Below are 22,830 nucleotides of genomic sequence, written 5' to 3' on the forward strand. Positions count from 1 at the left end.
ATTGCTTGTGCGTGTGCACACTGCACTCCTTGAGTCAGTGGTGCGTGGTCTCACCAGGAGTGCTTGTATCAATGCAGAGTGCACCATGAGTAGCTATCCCACTGTGCAACTCACTGCCATTCCAGCCCAGAGTGATTAGAGAAGTTTTTGAAATGCCTCACGAGGCTGAAACGAGTCACACTGCGCAAATCCTGCAGGCTCAGGCGCCCCGTGCTCACAATACTCAGGAGAGTAGTGCAGAGCTGTGCATGCTCCATGCTTCTGCCAGAGATAGCAGACACTGAGAAGGGACGTGCAGGTTTTGGGGGATTTTGAAAAGAGGTGTGGAATATTATGGGATGCAGAACACTGCATTATAGGAGGTTGAACACATGTTCCCAGTCACCCCTGTGCGTCCTCACTATGAGCGCTTGTGTCAATTCAGAGTGCAGTGCATGTCTGGAGTGGCTCACGACTGTGAGTGCCTAACTCAGAGCAGACTGCCAATATCAGGGCAGACACCCCAAGCTGGTGGTGTGTTCTACAATTAGATTTCACCAAGCCAGTAACAACTGTGAACTCCTGGATCACAATATGAGCCTTACCATGGAGTCACACACAGATCTTGGGAGACAGGCCAGTCCTCGCTTATAGACAGCCTCCCAACCTGAAGCAAATACTCACCATACAACATAAACACTAACCCAGGAACCTATCCTTGCAACAAAGCCCGATGCCAGCTCTGTCCACATATCCATTCAAGTGACACCATCATAGGACCTAATCACATCAGACACGCCATCAGGGGCTCGTACACCTGCACATCTACCAACGTGATATATGCCATCATGTGCCAGCAATGCCTCTCTGCCATGTACATTGGCCAAACCGGACAATCTCTATGCAAAAGAATAAATGGACACAAATCTGACATCAGGAATCATAACATTCAAAAACCAGTGGGAGAACACTTCAACCTCTCTAACCACTCAGTGATAGACTTGAAGGTGGCAATTTTGCAACAAAAAAGCTTCAAAAACAGACTCCAAAGAGAAACTGCTGAAGTCGAATTAATATGCAAATTAGATACAATTAACTCTGGCCTAAACAGAGACCGGGAATGGTTGGGTCATTACACTAATTGAATCTATTTCCCTATGTTAAGTTCTGCTCATACCTTCTATGGGCCATCTTAATTATCACTTCAAAAAGTTTTTTTTCCTCCTGCTGATGATAGCTCATCTCAATTGATTAGACTTTTCCTGTTGGTATGCATACTTCCACCTTTTCATGTTCTCTGTATGTATAAATATCTCCTGTCTGTGTGTTCCATTCTATGCATCTGAAGAAGTGAGCTGTAGCTCACGAAAGCTCATGCTAAAATAAATGTGTTAGTCTTTAAGGTGCCACAAGTACTCCTGTTCTTTTTGCAGTCCCTTTAGACTCTCCAGTCTATCCTGCCATCGAGACAAACTGGGCTTAGTGATAAATGGTCACTAACACCAAAAATGACACCACATTCAGGTTGCTTCCAGTCCCAAGAGACCAGTCACCTATCCCAGATCACTTGGTACTTTCAATCCTGCATCAAAGTGATGCCTGTAGCCAATCCTGTAAGAAACTAGCGAAAGGTTTATTAATTAGGGGAAAGGACTAAGAGCGTCATTTACAGGTCAAAGCAAGCGAACATGTACAACCAATGAGTTACCATCTGACTCCTGAGAGTGACAGAATTGTCCTCATCTGTCAATTCAAAGCGTCTTTCAGGGCACCCCAGGAGGCAGCCCCTGGGGATCTCTGGCTTCAGTTTCAAGTCTCTGGCCCTTCAGAGTTCAAACAGCCACAAAGGTGCCGTTTCTTCTTGTCGGGGATTTTTATTCCCTTTCCCCACAGTTCAAGGTGATGGAAGGAGTCCATGTGCACATCCCTCCTCTGGAGGCAGGGAGAGCAATCAAAAAAGTCTTTTGTCTTCTGATGTTCCGCAAGGGTTTGTCTGGTGTCTATGGGCCTTCTTGTGTTGGCCAGACGATGACAGCTCCTGCGGCAAACTAGTATTTCACACCTGGTGATGTTTCTCTCCTCTCTTTGAGGGCTTCCAGTTTCAGAGCAAACACTGAAACTTACCTTATGAATTGGGATACAGATATTACCAGTAAGATTGATGCAGCAGCAACAAACAAGCATTTCACAGAGTCTAAACACTGAACACATTCTGATAAGATGAATCCTTATTTTGGGCAAAACTAACCTGGTCTGGTCTCCAGCTCTGAGGCCATTTGCTCTTAGCTAATGCCTGCAGCCTGGACAAGAGCTGGCTCTTGGCTTGTCAGCCTCACACTCGGTGCCTAGGAAATCACTTAGGAGTCCTGCACTTAGGATGGAAGAATCCCATGCACTGCTACAGGCTGGGGACTGACTGGCTAAGCAGCAGTTCTGCAGAAAAGGACCTACGGGTTACAGTGGATGAGAAGCTGGATATGAGTCAGCAGTGTGCCCTTGTTGCTTGGCTAGCTCCCAGTCCCAAAAGAAAGGGGAAGGGTCGATGGGAAATCAGGACCCTGAGACTGACAGTCCCCAGGGGCAATGGGGAGAGGCCAGTGCTCCAGGTCAGCCTGATTGACAAGGCAGGGCAGGCTAATGTGGGTGTCAGGAGGCCAGGGGGGTCCTTTCCATGTGAGCTGAAATTGCCTGGAACAGAGTGGGGCTGAGCTAAGGAAAGAGCAGGAGCCTGAGCTGAGCTGGGGAGCAGAGCTGCACCGGCCAGAGCCAGAGAGAACCAGAGAAGCAACCCAGGGAGCAGATCCGTGCTGGGAGCAGGGCCACAGAAGCAGTCCAAGGAGCAGACTTGTGCTGGGAGCAGAGCTGCAGCAACCAGAGCCAGAGGGGCCAGAAAAGCAGCCCAGGGAGCTGGAGGCAGAGCAGCATCAGTGCTGGGGCTGGAGCTGGAGCAGTGAGCACAGTGGGGAGCAAGGGGGAACCTGGGCAGCGGGCACAGTGCAGGGAGATGCCCCCAGCCAAGAGGCCTTGCAGGCCAGACTTGGAGGGGGATCATAACCCTGATGGGGGGACTAACCCTGGGAAGAAGGATCCTGCCACCTAGAGCCAGAGGGCATGTGGCCACTGCCAGAGCAAGCGTCCGATCCACAGCATCCCTGCAGCTCAGCCAGGGATTGGGCAGGAGACCTGGGAGGGTGAGGCACAGACTGTGAACTGCCCTCACATTCCCTAAATATGTAGCATTCTATTAGTTATATGCTGGTACCTGGCCAAAGGGGGCGTTTTTGCTTGCTTTATTATCCTGTTGTCCCTTTGTTGTGCTGTTAATATGTGTCAATTAATTACAGTTAAGGACCAACTTGTTCTTTGTCTGTACAGGTCCTAGCGCAATGGGATCCTGGTCTGTGACTGGGACTATGAGGCAGTGCTGCAATACAAATAATCACATGCTGATCTACAGAAATACTTTTGTACCATGGCCATCCCCACTGGCTTAAGAGATTAGTCACTGAAAATGGAAGTATGTGAACTTGACATCTGTAGTTAAACTCAGTCCTCTTGTCTCCTGCACTGAGTGTTCTTTCTGCTCAATACACACTCAACGGTAGCATATCCACATAATAGGGTTATGAAGATGGGTCTATGGGAGGGTTTGACTTCCTCTACCATGGGCTGCTATTGCAGGAAGGAAGTTTGCTGGGAAGAGATGGGGTCCGTCTGACCAAGAAGGAGAAGAACATCTTCATGCGCTGACTCACCAACCTTATGAGAAGAGCTTAAAATTAAGTTCAGAGGGGGCAGGTGAAAAGAGCCACCAGGTAAAAAAAAGTGACTTTAATAGAGGACTAGATATTTGGGGAGAAGTAGATGTGGAAAATTGCAGTAGAATTATAGGAGAAACAAGAAGGAAATCCATGGGGGCATCTGCTTAAAATCTTAGATGTCTATAGGTTGGATATTAGGAAAAACTTTTTCACTCAGAGAGTGGTGAAGCACTGGAATGGGTTACCTAGGGAGGTGGTGGAATCTCCTTCCTTAGAGGTTTTTAAGGTCAGGCTTGACAAAGCCCTGGCTGCGATGATTTAGTTGGGAATTGGTCCTGCTTTGAGCAGGGGGTTGGACTAGATGACCTCCTGAGGTCCCTCCCAACCCTGATAGTCTATGATTCTATGAGGAGTAATAATAATGGGGAATAAACAGTAAGAACTGGGAGTTTTAGTACATAAGTCATAACTGAGCTTAACTGGCATCACAGATACTTCATGGGCTAAATCTCATGACAGGAATATTGGTGTTGCCGGCTCAAAGAGCCCGAGGCGGAGCAACAGCAGGTTCGTTGCCTGGTGTGCGTCGCACTAATTATCACACCAGGGTGGAGAAGCAAAAACCAGGTTTATTTGAGCCCAAAAAGGTGCCAGGGAGAAAAGCATTCTCAAATCCTGCACACCCGCGCGCAGGCGGGGTCCCAGCATTTATACCCCCCTTGTTTGTGTAAGCCTTTTGTTTGGTTTTCCCCCTCACCCCTCCCTTCCCAACAGCAGTTACTTTGAACATTACATTTCAGTGTGTTAGAAAAGTTCTCATTCGCATTCTTATCTCTGGCCTTCACAACACAAACGCATACAGATTTTCCTCCCCCCTCTCCCCCTCCTCCCCGCCGCTTTTGCTGTTTTAAACTCCTACATTTGCAAGCTGAGATTACTGACAGTTACACATTTTGCTTGCTGTCTGTTAGCATCTTAGGCTGGTTAAAGTTCACAGCATGTAAGAACTTTGGTTCACTTCAGGCCCAAAGTCACAACTTTGGTTTACTCAGGCCTAGTGACACCAACATTGGTATAGAGGACTATAGCTTGGTCAGGAAGGACAAACAGGAAAAAAAGAGAGGAAGTATTGCATTGTAGACTTGTTCTGAGGTCCAGAAGGAGGTGAGAAGCAGACCAGTTGAAAGTCTCTGAGTAAAGATAAAAGAGGGAAAAACAGCAGTGATGTCCTGGTAGGGGTCTATTACAGACCACCAAATCAGGAAGGGGAGGGAGATGAGGCATTTCTAGAACAAATAACAGAAATATCCAAAACACAAATCCTGATCATAATGGGGGACTTTCCCTACCCAGACATCTGTTGAAAAAGGAATATGGCAAAACACAAAATTATCCAGTAATTTCCTGGAATGTACTGGCGACAATGCTTCCTTTCAGAAAATGGAGGTAGTAATCCGAGACTTGATTCTGACCAACAGGGAGGAGCTGGTTGTGAATGTGAGGGTGAAAGGTGATTTGGGTGAAAGTGATCATGAATGATAGATTTCATGATTCTAAGGGAACAAAGGAGTGACAATGATAGAAGGACTAGAAAAAGCAGACTTTCACATACTCAGAGAATTGGTAGGTAGCCACCCATAAGGAAAATATTTGTAATACAGTTCAATAAGGTTTCATCAGGCTTTTTGATCAACCAAATTAAAAAGCAAAGGAAACCAACCAACCACACTCAAGGGTCACTGTGCATTCTTCAAGGCAGTTTCTTCTCTTTCTTTGTTTGGTGCTTTTATTTTATATAAATTCAACCAGGAGCAGATTTTCAGGTAAAACCAATACTGGAAAGTGTGGTAAACTGAGAGAGGGACCAAACCAAAATTCAAAATGATCTTGAGAGAATGAGAATTCTACACTAGAGCAAATGTAGCCACCTATTGAACTGCTTACATGTATGGGCCCAGATATTGAAATGTATTTAGGTTCCTAAAAGCTACTGATTTCAGTGTGAGTTAGGAGCCTAAATACCTTTGAGGATCTTGTCCATGTAATTACAGCACATACCAGCAGCAGATTGTGTGGTATGCTACAGTCACATCGATGTCATAATAGTGCTTGCAAAATCTGAACTGGCTATCCTGGCCATGACAGACTGAGAGGCCAGCTGCCTATCAGGAGCTCTTTGGAGAAAGGACTGGAGGAAGTGGTGAGAAAAGACTAAAACATGAATAATCTTGTGAGTGAACAGGAGGTAACTGAGAGAGGTAAGGGTCAGCATTGTATTTTCTAGATCCAGTCTATATTCACACACACATTCAGAAAGCCTAGGCATACAGATAGATTAGTTGTAATGTTCTCCATTTGTATGACCAGAACCTCAGCTGCTGTAAATCAGTGTTGCTCTGTTGTCTTCCTTGTAGCTGTGTTGATTTACACCAGTTGAGGACTTGGCCTACAGCCTCTGGACCTGGAAACTTTCCTGAGAATCTCAGTTTCTATTGAAGCAGCAAATAGTCCTGTGGCACCTTATAGACTAACAGACATTTTGTAGCATGAGCTTTCGTGGGTAAATACCCACTTCTTCGGACTTGCATCCGAAGAAGTGGGTATTCACCCACGAAAGCTCATGCTGCAAAACGTCTGTTAGTCTATAAGGTGCCACAGGACTCTTTGCTGCTTCTACAGAACCAGACTAACACGGCTACCCCTCTGATACTCAGTTTCTATTGAATGTTATGGGGGAGGTCTGACTAAGCAAAACTCTTAAAGCATGTGCTTAACTTTAGGTCTCTTTGTTGGCTTAGAGTTAAGCATGTGATTAGGATGCTGAATCAGGGTGTAGGTGCCTTAATATGGATTTAGGTGCTTAAGTTTAGGCACCCAGTTTTGAAAATTTGGGCCATAAATTATTATTCTGTATGCTATCAAACCTCATCAATTGATAGTAAAGAGGGAAAGGAAGATTATTTTACATGGGGATCTACTTGAAAGGAACAAATTTTCTTCATTATGATTTCCTCCCAAACACACTGGGTCCTTCAGCACACAAACCTGGTCATCAGGAGGAAGGAAGAGAATTTACATGATTCCCAGGTCATCTTCTCCTCACAGTGTTTGGGCACCTGCAGAATCTTTACTGGATAGTGAATTAAAGAGGCCAGCACCAATTCTACTATCAGTGGTAACCAGCCAAATCCTTTTATTAAATTTCAGGTGTTTATAATGAGGTTGTTTCCCTCCTGGCACACATGGATGACCAAGATAAGGACAGAATTGCCCTCAGGATTGCCTCTATAGCTAAGACCAACCTGGCTAGTGTTGTGAGAGTTCTGCTGGAGAAATTGCAACAGGATAAGGTAGGGCAGTTTCTTGAAATTAAATCTGCTTTCCATGTGTCCACACCAAATTCTGCCTGACTTCCTGGGGGAATACATGGGGGTAATTCAGTATAGAACTTGGCCTGGTGCACCAGCAGCATAATCTGTATTCACCCTTCTATCCTCCATCATGCAAAATGCTGTTATAATGCTCTATAAAAAGAGCATTGTCCGTTTTCACACAGTGGAGTACATGGGTTGTATATAGTAAAAGTACACTATAGGACCTGCAGTAATCTCTTCCAATAATACTTTGCCCTTCTTTAGCATCTTCATCCAAAAATCTCAAAGCACTTACCTAACACTAGTGAATTAAGACTCACAGCACCCTTGTGAGAATGGTAAGCATGATCCCCATTTACAGATGATTTGTGTCACAAGGAATTCAGTTACTTGCTCAACACCACTTAGCAAGTTAGTAAAAGAATGTGAATAAAACCCAAGTGAACTGACTCCCTGCTCTTATTCCTAACCAACACTCATGTCATCATAAAAAAGATTATTGAGATTATAGCACTGAAGGGACCTTATCTATATATTTTCCGGGGGGCGGATTCTGCAACAAAAAATAAAAATGATGCGCACAGTATTTTAACATTTCTGCAAATATACAATATAATTGCACCAGTTCAAATTATTTATTTCAAAATCCCTGTCAGCAAGTATGTCTGTATCAATAGACAACAAAAAGGATTGAGGAAATCTTTTTTGACAAATAGATTCCTTACTATGCATATTAATACAGAACTCTGAGTAACAATTCACTTCAACTCACTACAGAGCCATATTTCTTGCACCCCTCATGGCTTGGTGGAGTCAGGGGTAATGGAGGAGCTGAGGGAGAGGGAGGTGAATTGCTGGGAAGGAGCCTGGGTGTGAACTTGGAGGGTTGCTGGGTATGGATGGGAAAGGTATGGAACAGTTTTTTTGGGAGGGGCGGGGAGGAATTGTTAGGGAGCTCTCCCCATGCAGACCCTGGCTGACTCCTAACCTCTCCCATTCAGTAAGGCATCTGCCCCTGCCTCCATGTGTTCCTGCACCCTCATGGGTCCTTGCACCCCTTGTCCACATGTGTTCCTCCACCCCCACTCAGATACCCACTCCCCCCATCCCAATGTGGCTCTATGCCCCACCCAACCATCCCCTGTCCCTGTGTAGCTCTGCACCTCCTCCCCCATCACTATGTGGTTCTGAACCTCCCTCCCCCCTGTAACACTGGGTCTCCACTCCCATTCAGCCCCTGCCCCAGTCTGTCCTCCCCCACTAGCCCTTATGAGCAGAATCAAACTGCTTGTCTTGGCCTCCTAGTACTTTAATTATTTGAATTACTTGATTAATGATGAATCTCTTTTGGTTTTAAAGAATAAAATTATTGCCTAATCCAGAGCTACTTGTATTACATAGTGCTTATGTATTCATAAATTATCAGTGACAATTTTCAATTAAACAAATCCTCCTGACATTTAAAAATGAATGGAAGGAGCTTCTCCCCAGTGGAGCTGTGTGTTCTGATTGCAGTTTGCAGAAGCCTCCTTTTCAAGCATCACCAATGGAATGTTTAGCCAATCGAGAGATCTGATTGGCTCTGAACATTCCAAAGGGCTTTATGACCTTGGCATGCAGGTCACCTAGATATAGAGACTCCCAGGAGACAGAGATGGAAAAGATCTATTGGATCATCCAGTCCATGTCCCTGTGAATGCAGAACCATTCCAAATGGCCATTTCCCACTGGTTTGGCCAAACTAATTTTAAAAGCCCCTAATGACTGAACTTCCGCTATTTTCCTAGGAAGACTATGTCATAACCTTATAGACCCGTCTCACAGGTGAGGCATTTTTCCTGTTATTAAAGTCTAAATTGTATGTCTTTTTTTAGTTTAATCCCATTACTCCTACTTTTACCTAAATGCAGTGATGAGCTGCCAAAATATTAACAACCGGTTCCCTCCTCCTCACCTCATGAGGGGGTTGTGCCCCCCCGGGGGTCATGCCCCATCCAACCCCCCATGTTCCTTGACACCCCCCTGGGACCCCTGACCCATCCCTGTCCTCTGACTGCCCCTTGCAGCCCCATCCAATCTCTCCTCTTATTCTTGATGGCCCCCTGGGACCCCTGCCCCATCCAACTACCCCTTCTCTCTGTCCCTGACTGCCCCTACCACCTCATCCAACCCCTGCTCCTTCCTGACTGCCCCCCGGGACCCTTGTCCCCATTCAATCCCCCTGTTCTCTACCCTCTGACCACCCTGACCCCCCCACAACACACCAAACACTGCCTCCCTGCTCCCTGCCCCCTTACCACACTGCCTGGGTCCGGGTCCACTCTGCCGGGACCTCGACCAGTGCCGTAGGGCCCGACTCCCCGGGCTGGAGCCGCTCGGCCGGCACCGGGGCCGGAGCCGCGGGGCCCGACTCCCCAGGCCAGGCCGGAGCCGCTCGGACGGCACCGGGGCCGGAGCCACAGGGTCCGACTTGCCGGGCCGGAGCCGCTCAGCCGGCACCGGGGCCAGAGCCGCGGGGCCCGACTTGCCGGGCCGGGCCGGAGCCGCTCAGCCAGCGCCGCTGGGCCCGACTCCCCGGGCCGGCGCCGCTCGGCTGGCGCCGCGGGGCCGGGGCTCCTCAGCCGGCGCCGCTCGGCCAGCACCGCGGGGCCCGACTCCCCAACCCGGGCCGGGCCGGAGCCGCTCGGCCGGCACCGGGGCCGGAGCCACGGGGCCCAACTCCCCGGGCCGGGCCGGAGCCGCTCGGCCAGCGTCGGGGGGCCGGGGTGGCCGGGGCCGCTCCAGCCGGGGCTGGGGAGGCCGGGGCCGCGGGGCCCGACTCCCTGGGCCGGGCCGGAGCTGTGGGTCCCCAGCTGGGCCGGGTCCGAGCCGCTCAGCCGGGACCAGCCCCAGCTGGTGGTGCTTGGCTAGGGCGCTCAGCCAGGGCCAGGGGGAGCCGGACTGGGCCATGCACACACCGTCCCCCCCGCGCCCAGCTTACCTGCCTGCTGCATTTTTCAGGCTTCCCGCGAACATTTGATTCGCGGGAAGCAGGAGAAGGGGAGGAGAAGGAGGGTGGAGCATTCAGGGGAGAGGGTGAGGTGAGTTGGGCCGGGCCGGGTGGACAGCTGCCCTAGCCTTTGTTAAATTTAAAAGCTTTTTAGAACCGTTTGTCCTGGAACAACCGGTTCTAAAAAGGCTTCTAAATTTTACAACCGGTTCTCGGGAACCGGTGCGAACCAGCTGGAGCTCATCACTGCCTAAAAAATTCCTCTTCCTCCTTGATGTTCACAGGCTACATATAGTTGTATGGTATTATCGTGTCTCCCTCATAGTTCTCCTTTTGCCGCATCTGCCTTTGGCAGTTCTTTCAGTCTGTCTTCAGAAGTAGAGGTCTGCTCAGGCCCAGTTTTGAAGCCCAACCTGAACTGGCCCCAAGCCCACTCACCTCACCTTGAGAGGGTTGAATCATTTTCCATCCTGGTCCCAACCCTTCCCCCCAAACCAGATATTGCCACTGCATCCTGCTCATGGAGCCGGCGCAGCGGCAACGATGTGCATCGATGGCTTCATCCTCTGACACTGCCCCCTGTTGTGCTGATCCCATGAGCTAAAGGAGGAGAGCCGACCTGACCTGAGCCCAAGAGCCAGTTGTTTTTTCATCCAACCTGACCCTGATGCCTGTAGTCAGGTCCCATAGGATTTGGGTCAGGTTGCAGGGCTCTATTCAGAAGTCAGTTCTGCCACCCCTCTGCATTCTTTTTTTGCTCTCCCATGAATTACTTCCAGTTTGTTGCTCTCTCTGGGAATGTGGTGCTAGAAAATGCAATAATCCAGATGCAGTCACACCTTAGATGAACAGAGAGGAACTGTCATCTTCCTGCTTTGTGCCATGATCCCTGTGTGGAAAAGACCCAACTCACATGGCTCTTTGTGGTAGCCGTCACCCCTTGCATATACACGTTGACTTGGTTTTTCACTGTCACCCCCAGGGCACTTGTTGCTTCCCACTTTTCTCCCTCCCATTATGTCAGTTACATCCTTTCCAGATGTGCTAGTTTGCAGTTTTCTGAAAGGAATCTTGTTCTCTGCTCAGGTTTTTAATTTCTCTGTGTCCCTCTTTATTTTTTTTCTGTCCCAGCTGATACTAAACTCCCCCATATTTAGTATCATCTGTGAATTTCTACACTGATGGGCCTCATAAAAGACACCTTTAACTGTGCGACTGTCAATGTAGATCTAACCGCTGAGCTAATTTCCGCTAGGAGCTGTTGAGGACTTACTGCGGGAGTTGGGTATTTTGTAATTACACATTTACCAATTCTGTCTGGAGTGACTAGAGCAAGGGCAAGGGGCTCCTTTTTATTGTTTGTTTTCAATAAATGAAACTCGAGAAGGGGGCAGTGAAGGAGGCTTCTTCTGGCTTTTTTTTCTGCAGGAAGATTAAAATATGTCAATTGTTCGGCTGCTTCTGAAGTGCTGCGAATATGGTGATTATGGAGGGCATGGCATGTTTTACACCAATTAAGTCAATGGAGTAGTTGTGTGAGCATGCTGGCTGAGGAGTCAGTGTGGCCTAGGGGATAGGACTCTGGATAATGACTCAGGAGATATGGATTCTCTTCCTGGCCACAGACCTGCTCTGTTATGATAAGACTTGGGCTAATCATTTCATGTTTGGATTGGAAGCTCTTTAGGGCAGGGGCTTATTTGTCAAATTACTGTGTGGTCATCAAGAAAAACTTTTCCGAATTTTTTTTTCTCTTTTCTGGTTTGTCCCCAGCAAAACAGAGTAGCCATTTACTATATCCTGGAGGAGGTATTACAGCAGGACACCGGGGGCCTAGAGATAAGGCTAGTGAAAAACATTGTAAGCCTAGCCTCAGACCAGATGAGAGAGACTCAGGTAAGTTAGTTCTCCTGAGCTACTAATCAAAGGATCCAAAGCTTTAACTAATTAAAACTCTCTTTTTGGGGGGGGGGTAAACTATATACTGAAATGAAAATGTATTCTTCTGTTAGAGGCCCACACCTTCCTCCAGACCAAAGCCCAGGTCCTAGACAGCACTTGTGCACATGCATAAGATGGGAAAACTCACATGTGAAAGTTACACATGTGCTTAAGTGCTTTGCAGGATCAGGACCCGAGACACATGATCTCAGACACAGAGACAGGCCTGTGGTTTCTTAATGAGCACCTCTTTCCCAAAGTCTACTAAGGATTTCATTTTTGATACTGATGTTATGTGGGAGGCGCTCTGATACTATAGGGATAAGTGGCAGTATAAAGCTCTAAGACAGACAGAATCTGAGCTATCTCCAAAAGCAGCAGCATTTGATTTAGAATCTAGTTTGGCAGCAGGAAAACCCATGGAAAAATCTCTCTCTTGTTCCAAAGGAAGTCAGCCTCCTTTTGGGGGACAGCTTATTCCAGGAAAGCTCTCTGAATATCTTGAAGCTGTCTGTGTCTCACTACCTTCTCAGGGAAGGGCAGGGCAAAATATCACGTGACTAAGGTGACCAGTCATCCACCCACAAGGAGCTAATAATGAATAGTCTAACTAAGCAGCTTGCAAGCAACTCGAAGGCTGAAAATTGTTTAGCCAAACAACTCAATGAATATTTATGACTAATGACTGTATCTGCAGAAAGTTGGGTGAGTTCATTCGGAACTTATGCACAGAAATAAGATCTTGACTCATATAAACAACTCTGGCTAGTGCAACCGGCTTCAGTTACTTCAGTCTTTCTCTTTTTTTTTGTTTTGTTTTGTTTTTTTTGTAGGAAGCAACAAATGAAGTAAAAGTGGCAGCTAGCAACACGTTAGTGACTCTGGCAAGCTGCTATTTTGATCATGTCATGTATGAGCTGCACTGTCATCTGAAACCACCGAAGCTGCCTGAAGAGTTTATTTTAGTTACGCTGGGCAACCTGTCATCAGCCTATGGTATGGTAACTTCCATCTTTTGTTTCAAAGTTATCGTCTTTCATTTAAGGACAGGGGATTACTCTCTCTACCTAAAAATGTTGCAGCTAAACAGAGCTCTGCTTGAGTGTGTGCGTGCGTGTGTGGAGAGACAAAGGATTCACTGCTCTTGCTAGTTCTGGCTTCCAGATCATGAGCTGGCCAGACGGCAGTGGAAGCTCTAACTTCTGCCCCCAACTGAAGTTCCTTAAGGATGGGAATGAGTGGAAGATCAGGTCTAGTGGAGCTCTTCTCCACCCCACTTCCCATCCGGCCCCAGTGCTCTCTCCCCTTATGCTGGGAGTGAGTTGAGCATCCGGCACAGCTGTGCACTGGTGCAGGATTCCTCTCTTCAGGGTGAATCCCCCACTGGCTTTCAATGGCTCCTTTAAAGCCAGTCTGCTCTGCTTACGCAGCACAAAATGACCCAGGAGCCCATAGTATCCTGCCCCTCAGTGTTTCTAAGTGTGTTCTAAGAAGGCGGAGAGCAGCCGATTATCTATCTTCCTTCTCTTCTGCCTTTCTCTGCAGCACGTAAGTGTATCCCTTTTGTGAGAGTGACCCTGAACACCATGTTCTCCATGCTGGAGTTCGTCAAGGACGGCAGGCTGAGACAAGCATTTTGCGGTGGTAAGTGCCAGCACTTACTGCAGGTGCCCCAAATGGATATTTAGGGGGTCTTGGTACAGATTGGAGTGACTGACCAAGTTTGCAAACATGCCCTGAACTGTGCTCCCTGCCCTGGATTGCACCAGGTGGTGCGTTCCTTGGCTTCCGCAGCACTCAGTGAAGTTGGGAGTGCTCCTCACTTTGCAGGAGGCACTGAGCATTTGTAAGTTCAAGCCCTTTATGACTCATGGATATAATTTAAAATAAACAGACACAAAGGCTGAAGCTGCCCATCTGCCGGCAGTCTCCTGGGGGAGGAGATGAAGGGAACAGATTTCAATACTGTACATTTAAAAATCCCATTTCCCACTCCTTCACCCATTCTCTCCTCTTAGTTTCTTTATCATCATCTCCTTTCACCCTCTTTCTCTGTCTTCTCTTCCTCTCCACTTCTCTCTTCCTTTGCTTTTCAGGTGATGCTCAGTAAGGGGTTAATCCTGTGCCTTTGAGGTAAATGGGAATTTTGCCATCGACTTCATAGACAACAGGATTGGGCCCTAATTCTTCTTAGCAAGGACACTAGATACACCTACCTTTAGGGCAAAGTGCTCCCCGCTACCTTCAAATCCCAGTAAAGCCAATGGCAGTTAGGGGCACTGAACATCTTTCAGACAAACTGTAACTCGAGATAAAATCATCCAGTGTTAGAGTTAAATAAACAATAACTGCAGAGGACACGAGTCGTTCAGAGGAGAGCTTGCTGAAATATTTTGATTTTTAATTATATTTTCCATAATTTTTTCCCCAAATTTGATGAAAAACAAATGTGAAAAATGTCAGTGACAAGTCTGATCAGGAAGTGTGCGTCCAGTGTTTCTGAGTATCTAAAGAGGTGGCTGGATTTTTTTGATTTTTGAAAAATAGAAATGATTTTTAAACTTTGCAATTTTGAAAGAAAAAATCACCATCAGTAAAGATTTGTAATTTAATTTAAACTGTTTTTTCAAGCAGCTCTAATTAAGAGGTAACAAGGATGGGAGAAAAAATTCTCTTCAGATGCTGGTAATTGAAAAAAGATTGAGAGATCTGCAAATTAAAAAGCCTTTTGAGAAACAAGACACGGAATGGGGGGAAGAGAAATAGCTCAAAATTGATGTTGGGTTTCAGCGTCTAGTCCTGAACAGAGCAGTAGCTGCCATGGAATTGTAGTAAACTTTTGGCCTGGGTGTCTTCATGGATAAAGCAACTTCTCCTTGTTACTAATGTGTCCTTTTCACATTGCCTGTCTTCTCTCCGTCCATGCAGTTCTGGAACAATGGTCAAGGGCAGTACGTCTCTTTTTGGCTAACTGGGAAAAGTGCTCATTCCCCAAAGTGGGCCAATTGCGACTCTGCAATCATTTTCTTCCCGTCTACACTCATGTGACCAGCAACTGGCTGACCTGTGAGGAGCCGGAGGTGAGAATTGCTGGTTCTCTAAACCTTTAGCAGAAATTGTAACGTTAAATTCTATGTGTCTGACACTCATTGTGATGATGGCATTTAGTGGTAGGTCCTTTTGGATGGAACAGAGTGTCATGTAAAACATCTAAAACCCAAACATTTATAATGTCACCACATCATGGAAATTCTGTCAGTACACAGTGTACATGGATTCTAGTTTTATGCACCTAACGTGCAGATAAACATGGGATAGTGGCTTAAATTAATTCCTCCATTCAGCCCCAGTGGAGTTCCAGCAGGGATGAATTGGCCTAGAATGCATACTAATCTGGGGAATATTTTACCTGGTATAGTTGTGAGGTGCATTAGGATATAATCCTGAAACCAACCCTACAAGTCCCGGTTCTTTAGGAAATATTGAGATAGGCCCATTCCTACAGTGGAACAAGGGAAGTTGCAGGCATTGGAAGTAGAAAAGGTGTGCCCATTGGATGATACTGAATGAATTAGTAGGAACATAAATTCTGTGTCTCATCTATGCAGCTCAAGCAGGCTATCATCAAAGCCCTTGGTCCCATGATGAGCCTCCTGCTACACAAAGAGGAGTATCAAGATCAGATATTTGAACACCTCTCATGGCTCCTTGAGCAATATAACGAAAACACTGATGTTTTTCACGTCACCAAGGTGAGGTACCACTCCTTAAGGTAACTGTCTATGTGTGTGCATGTATGAACTGCACAAGGAATTTGTTGCCAGTGGGGTTTCCTGGTTGAGACAGTGACTTGTTAGAAAATAAATATCCACACGAGTTCTGGGTTTATACACATGGTGAGCCAGGCAAGAAGATTTGTAGGTAAATGCCTCTTATGAAAAGCATCCTCTGTTTCCTGGGGAGGATGATAAGGAGATAAAAAACAAAACACCTGCCCCCCTCCCCAACAAGATCCTCCCTCATGATTTCCCAGTACATCCTGTCAACTCTGCGTCTCTCTTTTAGTTCATAAGCTCCCCAGAGCATGGTCTGCCATATGTTGTCTCTGGTCAGTACCAAGCCAATGGTCAATGGCTGAAAATTAATACTAAGGAGGCTTGAGGGTGATTGCTTTGGATTATGTAACTAGATGGATCTAAAAGCATTGCCTGTCTATTTCACCTCCCGTTCTATGCAGTGCTGTTGTAGCCATGTTGGTCCCAACAGCGCCAAGGTGGGTGAGATAATCTAATTAAAGATATTGTCTCACTCCCCTTCTCTCTCTATTTCATCTACCCTGAGTACCACATGAGCAAGAATTAAGGGGCCACATTCTGTCTTCAGTGCGGCTACACTGTTGTAAATGAACTCACGAGACAGCTATAACTTCTTGGTAGTGATATTTACTCACCATCTCTGTTGGTTGAAGCTTTCTGGTACAGTATGTGGTCACTTTTGGGGTTGAAATACCCATGATTTGGAGGGAACCAACGCATGATGGACTTGTTTGATAGCATCAGAGCACTACAGAGCTGCTTCAATATAGTAAAATCTGTAGATGGCATCAGAGACATTCTGGAAGCTTGAAGCAGCAAAGGAGAAAAGTGTTTAGATGCAGGAAGGAATTCGATTGTCACCTTTTTTATCAATAACCTGGCAGAGGACATAAAAACATCTCTGATAAAGTTGGGAGATGAGATAAAAATTGGGAAGTGGTAAAAAATGGAGAGGACAAATTCACAGAGATCTAGATCAAGATCACTTGGTAAACTGGGTGCAAACAAAGGTGCATTTAAATATGGCTGAATGTAAATGTGAGCATCTAGGCACAAAGAATTTAGGCCATGCATACATGATGGGGGATGCTGTCCTGGGAAGCAGTGACTCTGAAAAAGATTATTCATCATGATCACCACAATCAGCTGAACATGAGCTCATGCTGTGGCCAAAAAAGCTGAAAAGCATAAAAAGGGGAATCTCTAGGAGGAGTACAGTGGTTATTTTACCTCTAAATCTGGCACTTGTGTGACTTCTGTTGGAATAAGGTGTCCAGTTCTAGTGCCCACAACTCAAAAAGGGTGTTGATAAATTGGAGAGGAGATTGAGAGAAGAGCCACAGTGATTAAAGGATTAGAAAACATGCCTTACAGTGGTAGAATCAAGGAACTCAATCTATTTAGTTTAACAAACAGAAAGTAAAAGGGTGCTGTGACGGAGCGATTCTGGCGGGACCCAACTGAGAGTGCCAAATCAGGACCAATTGCTTAAACAGGGCAGTCACAGCCCTAGGCTGGGGTTTTTCCACCTCTAAGGCAAACCAAACCAGCCAGACAAAAAGGACTTTGGTCTCACCCCACTGGCTAACCACAAGTCACACAAGCAATTTCCTTAGACACTCCAGTCTCCCAGCATCACCACCAGTGCACTCGTCCTGGGGATGAATGGTTATGAAAACCAACACCCCAATAAAAGGAAAAGGTTCTCACGATCCCAAAGGACCAAGCCCCAGACCCAGGTCAATATACACATCAGATCTTACCCACAAATCACGCTGTTGCCAATCCTTTAGAATCTAAAATCTAAAGGTTTATTTACAAAGGGAAAAAGGTAGAGATGAGAGGTAGAATTGGTTAAATGGAATCAATTACATACAGTAATGGCAAAGTTCTTAGTTCAGGCTTGCAGCAGTGATGGAGTAAACTGCAGGTTCAAATTAAGTCTCTGGAATACATCCCCCGCTGGGATGGGTCAGTCAGTCCCTTGTGTAGAGCTTCAGTTTGTAGCAAAGTCCCTCCAGAGGTCAGAAGCAGGATTGAAGACAAGATGGAGATGATGCATCAGCCTTATATAGACTTTTCCAGGTGTAAGAATCTCTTTGTCCTCACTGTGGAAAATTACAGCAAAATGGAGTCTGCAGTCACATGGACAAGTCTCTGCATACTTTGCTGAGTCACAAGGCGTGTCTGCCTTCTCTCCATGGGTCAATTGTGTAGCTGATGGTCCTTAATGGGCCATCAAGCCAGCTAGGCAGGGCTAACACCAGCTTGTCTGGGATATTTCCCAGAAGCAGAGCATAATACAAAATACAGACAGTACAGAGCCAATACTTATAACTTCAACTACAAAATGATACACAGACATACAGACAGCATAATCATAACCAGCAACCCAGAACCTGGTCTTAGACACCTTATATGACCCCCTTTACTTAAGATTTGGTGCCACTACAGGACCTTGGTTGCAACCCATGTTCTATATGGTCCCAATTTATATCAATAACGTCACAGGTGCGTGATTGGGTTTAGCTACCCAACATTGGTTCAACACGGGATAATCATACTTTATGGGTTAAGGAGGCCATGGCCCCTCATCTCTGCTGGGCATGCTTCAGCTGGAACCAGGATATTAAAGAGAGCCACTCAGCTCAGTCTGGGATGGCTGCCGAAGAGAGCAGAGGTGCATTCAGGAGCAGTGCCAGGGTTTTTGGCACCCTAGGTGCAGGGCCGGCTCTACCCATTTTGCCGCCGGTCCCGCGGCTCCGGTGGACCTCCCGCAGGCGTTCCTGCGGAGGGTCCGTCCCACGGCTCCAGTGGACCTGCCGCAGGCGTGCCTGCGGATGCTCCACGAGAGCCGCTGGACCAGCGGACCCTCCACAGGCACATCTGCAGGAGGTCCACCGGAACCACCTGCCGCCCTCCAGGCAAAATGCCACCCCCCCCCAAATCCTGGCGCCCTAGGCGACTGCCTAGCTCGCCTAAATGGAAGCGCCGGCCCTGGGTGCATTGGAGGCTCCTGCAGAGAGACTGACAGTGCTCCAGGATTCAGAGGTCAGCCAGACCGTGGCTGCAACCGACCCCCAGCCGCCCAATGCCAGAGATGGAGGAGAGACCACAGAATTCCTGAGTGGAAAGTATCCTAGGTAGACTAAGCATTGATCCAGTTGAGGCACTGGGCTTTGACTTGGCGTGTTTTGGAAGGATCCCCGCTGATTTGGTGGCAGATACCCCTGCGGCAAGACAGGGCCCTGGGCTGGGACCTGTGGAATACGTAGGACCCAGTGGAGAAGGGCTGGCCACTAGGCAACACTTCCCTGCTGCAAAAGGTGGTTCTAATGACTCTGGCCACTAGGCCCCATTGCTCTGCTGCCAAGGGTGGTTCCATTGACTTTGGCCACTAGACCACACTGCTATACCTAGAAGGGGAGCCCTACAGACTCAGGCTGTTTGGCCGTGGACCCTCACTGAAGGGCTGCTGCGCTGATCCCAACCATTAGGCTATGCTGCCATAGGAGTCAGGACTGCTGCGGTGGCTAAGGAGACTAGGCCAGCTGGGCCGCCCGAGATCTACTTCATTTCCTCCACAACCTGGTACCACCCTGACGGGGTGGACCTATCCTGTGACAGGTGACTTCATGACAGTCTATAATATCTTACATGAGGGACTCATGTTTTATAACGGGCTCTTCAGTCTAGCAGAGAAAGGGGTAACTTGATCCAGTGGCTAGAAACTGAAGCAAGACACATTCAGACTGGAAATGTGGTGTCCATTTTTAATGGTGAGATAATTAACCATTACAACCATTTACCAAGGGCCGAGGCAGATTCTCCCTCACTGACAGTTTTTAAATCGAGATTGGGATGTTTTTCTAAAAGCTCTGCTCTGGGAATTATTCTGGGCAAGGTCTGTGGCCTGTGTTATACCGGAGGTCAGACTAGATGATGGCAATAATCCGTTTCGGCCTTGGAATCCATGAATCCCCTGAATCTGCTTCAGTCACTACATATTGCTCCTGTGTGTGCCACCATCTGACTTTCACCCTCTGTTGCAGAGTCTGAGCCAGCTCTTGGAGGTCTCTGGTGAATATAAGATCCCTCTCCCTGACGGGAAGTTTCAAGCCATCTGCAGTGCTCTGCATAACCAGGTGAGGGGTGGTTTTGCTTGGATCCCTTGAGCTTAGGCACAGCAGATCTGAAGCATATTAACAATCCAAATCTATGAAATGATAGTGCAGAGCCTGGGGACTGCCTCATGCCTTACTGATTTCTGCAGGCTCAAGAGTAAGCAGGTAGTGGTCTCACTTTCTTGGCTAATATCCAGCTCAGTTTGTAAAGCAATTTTACCATAAGCCGATTATCAGGGGGAGTCAGAGTTGTACAGTAAACACTGTGGCTGTGTCTTGATTCGATGAGCTCTGCCGTTCAAAACACTTTAGCTTCTCTCATATAATGTATTGGACATTGTGTTTGATTCTTGCTGTGCATTCAGTACCATCCACCTGGGGTTCAGACCTCTAGTTGGACAAGTAGGAAGTGGAAGCTTAGAAATTAATTGAACATTTTCTTTTCAATTGCTTCTGATTAGTTTTTCTTTGACCATTTCCCTTCTTCCCACAGATCTGTTCTCAAGCTAGGCCACTCAGCATGGAAAATCACACAGAGCTGGTCCATTGTGTAGTTCAACTAGGTAAGGGGAAGAAACTCTGAGTTACACAGTAGTTTCCTTGTAACTTCCTTACCTTTGTAAGGTATGGTAACAATAAGAGTTCTGTCATCAGCGAGGACGTGATTTCTTCCCTTGCAGCCCGTTCTTCTCCAGAGGATCTGATAGCCTTTCTGCACTCACAGCTGAAGATTAAGAATGAGGCTGTTTGTGTGACCTCTTTGAAGCTGCTCAGAGCTATTGTTGATGCTGACTGTAAGTAACACAGGAGCAACTGTGCCAGCTGCCCTCTTGGCCGACATGCTGAGGGTTGAGTTGGGGACGTCCAGGGCAGGGCCGGCTTTAGGAAGTGCGGGGCCTGATTTGTGGGGCTTGTACTCACCGGGCGGTGCCCTGAGACTTCGGCTGCACTTCGGCGGCGGGTCCTTCACTCGCTCTGAGTCTTCGGTGGAACTTCAGCAGCGGGTCCTTCACGTGCTGCCGAAGACCCGGAGCGAGTGAAGGACCCGCCGCTGAAGTGCCGCCGAAGACCCATAGCGCTGCCGGGTGAGTAAAAATTTAAAAGGTCACTGGGCGCGGGGTCCTGTTATGTGCAGGGCCCTGTCAGGCACGGGGCCCAATTCAGGAGAATCAGAGGAATCGGCCTAAAGCCAGCCCTGATCCAGAGCTAAAAGCATGAGCTACTATAGATTGAGCTAAAGAACCAAGGCTTTGTAGGCCCGGCAGGGCTGTAACAGACTCATCACCTCTGCAAATGGGGCACAGAATCTCTATAACACACAGTCACCAGTGGTCTGGATATCCACTAAGGGGCAAAATGCTGCCCTAAGTTACCCCGCTATGGCCACACAGAAATCAACAGGTTCAACTAAGTGCTGAATGTAGCCCAAGATATTTTTCAACTTCAGATACAGAAGTTGACTTGGGGCTAATGCACATTAACGATAATCAAAAATAAAATAATACCCCTGACTTGATAATCGTCAGTATTAGACACTGTAGACTAGATTCTGAGTTCTGTTAGACTGTGTTAAACACAGATTGACCTCAGTCTATCTAATTCTTTTATACTATTTCCATCATGGCAGCATGATGGCACTATTTATAGAACTGGAATTACTTTAGATTTACACTAGTGTAACTCAGACCAGAGTCTGGTCCTATGTTTTCAGCATTGATTCTGTGTATGAGAGAAGCTTGGTATTATTCTTAAATAGGGCCTTTTGAAATCCGGGATTCATTCCAATGTGGAAAGTGAGTGTGTGGATCAAAGAAGTACTGTACACCTCTCCTTATCTTTCAGTGCCCGAGACAAGACCGAAAAAGTGTCTGATTGTGAAGGCTGTGAAATCTACTTTCAGTGATCAGAATGCTATGGTAAGATTGTGTGGAGCAGTGAAATATTTCAATTTTTTTTCAATGATATGGGATGAATGGACATCTGGGTGGAGCTTTCATTCAGATCCAGAGGAGAGACTGCAGACTAGAGAAGGCATGTCATTATCCTGACTGTGTTAAATGGATCCATGTTTATAAGCCAAGGAGATCAAATCAAAAGCATAAGGACTCTCATATCCTATCTCCTATTTCAGGCAGAAGGGATAACAATAACTCATGTGTGTCATCTCTACCCTTGCAGGTGAGGAAGGCAGTTCTTCATTTCATCCAGAGGCTGCTCAGCTTACAAAGTGTGGAGAACTGTGCAGCTTGGGATATGGTAGCACATGTTTTCACGGAGTTCAGTGTGTCCACCAGCAAACTGGTAAGGAGACTTCTTAACACTTAAGACTCGGTCCTACCATTCTTGCATGCTGACTGCTCCCCTTGCCTTCAGTGGGAGTTTTGACTCAAGGACAACTGGACTGAAGGATTAGAGCCAGAATCTGATCAGTTATATTGGTGTAAAGTCAAGGTAACTCCACTGACTTTAGTGGCGTTACTCTGGATTTATACTAGTGTAACAGATCAGACTCTCACACTGGGTATTTACATCTAACAGAGTCATCTAGGTTCCTCAACCCTCTGATGAGTCATTGAAAATTCTGAAAACACCATTTTTCAGTGAAATGTTCTTGTACAAGGAAGCACATCTCTTTGTTTTCAATAAACTCTCCAGAGAACATAATGGTGCCCAATTCTGTGGCTGTTGAAGCAAACATAAACTATCAGCAAAATACCGAGGTTATGCAGGTTGCATCCCAGACTGTCAAGGGCCTGGAAAAGCTTGCTGCATATTTCCCTCACTACATGCTCTAATCTACATGTACTAGTTTAAAAATGTCTTCAATCCATATTTCTATCCATGGAC

The 22,830-nt window shown here is 46.8% G+C and overlaps 1 protein-coding gene across 1 annotated transcript in view; it reads left to right on the plus strand.

Moving 5' to 3' along the window:
* The first annotated feature begins 5,838 nt into the window (after nt 1–5,838).
* The window catches only part of LOC123363244 (maestro heat-like repeat-containing protein family member 2B), a 74,857-nt gene continuing 57,865 nt past the window's right edge, over nt 5,839–22,830 (plus strand). The window contains exons 1-12 of the mRNA XM_045004120.1: nt 5,839–5,998; nt 6,948–7,090; nt 11,877–11,999; nt 12,878–13,040; nt 13,590–13,688; nt 14,973–15,124; nt 15,653–15,796; nt 19,912–20,004; nt 20,477–20,546; nt 20,664–20,777; nt 21,826–21,899; nt 21,985–22,284. Of these exons, the coding sequence (XP_044860055.1) occupies nt 5,959–5,998; nt 6,948–7,090; nt 11,877–11,999; nt 12,878–13,040; nt 13,590–13,688; nt 14,973–15,124; nt 15,653–15,796; nt 19,912–20,004; nt 20,477–20,546; nt 20,664–20,777; nt 21,826–21,899; nt 21,985–22,284 (1,515 nt within the window). The 5' untranslated portion in view covers nt 5,839–5,958. The remainder of the gene's footprint in view (nt 5,999–6,947; nt 7,091–11,876; nt 12,000–12,877; nt 13,041–13,589; nt 13,689–14,972; nt 15,125–15,652; nt 15,797–19,911; nt 20,005–20,476; nt 20,547–20,663; nt 20,778–21,825; nt 21,900–21,984; nt 22,285–22,830) is intronic.

The sequence above is a fragment of the Mauremys mutica genome, chromosome 2, assembly GCF_020497125.1.
Source record: "Mauremys mutica isolate MM-2020 ecotype Southern chromosome 2, ASM2049712v1, whole genome shotgun sequence".
Taxonomy (NCBI): Eukaryota; Metazoa; Chordata; order Testudines; family Geoemydidae; genus Mauremys; species Mauremys mutica.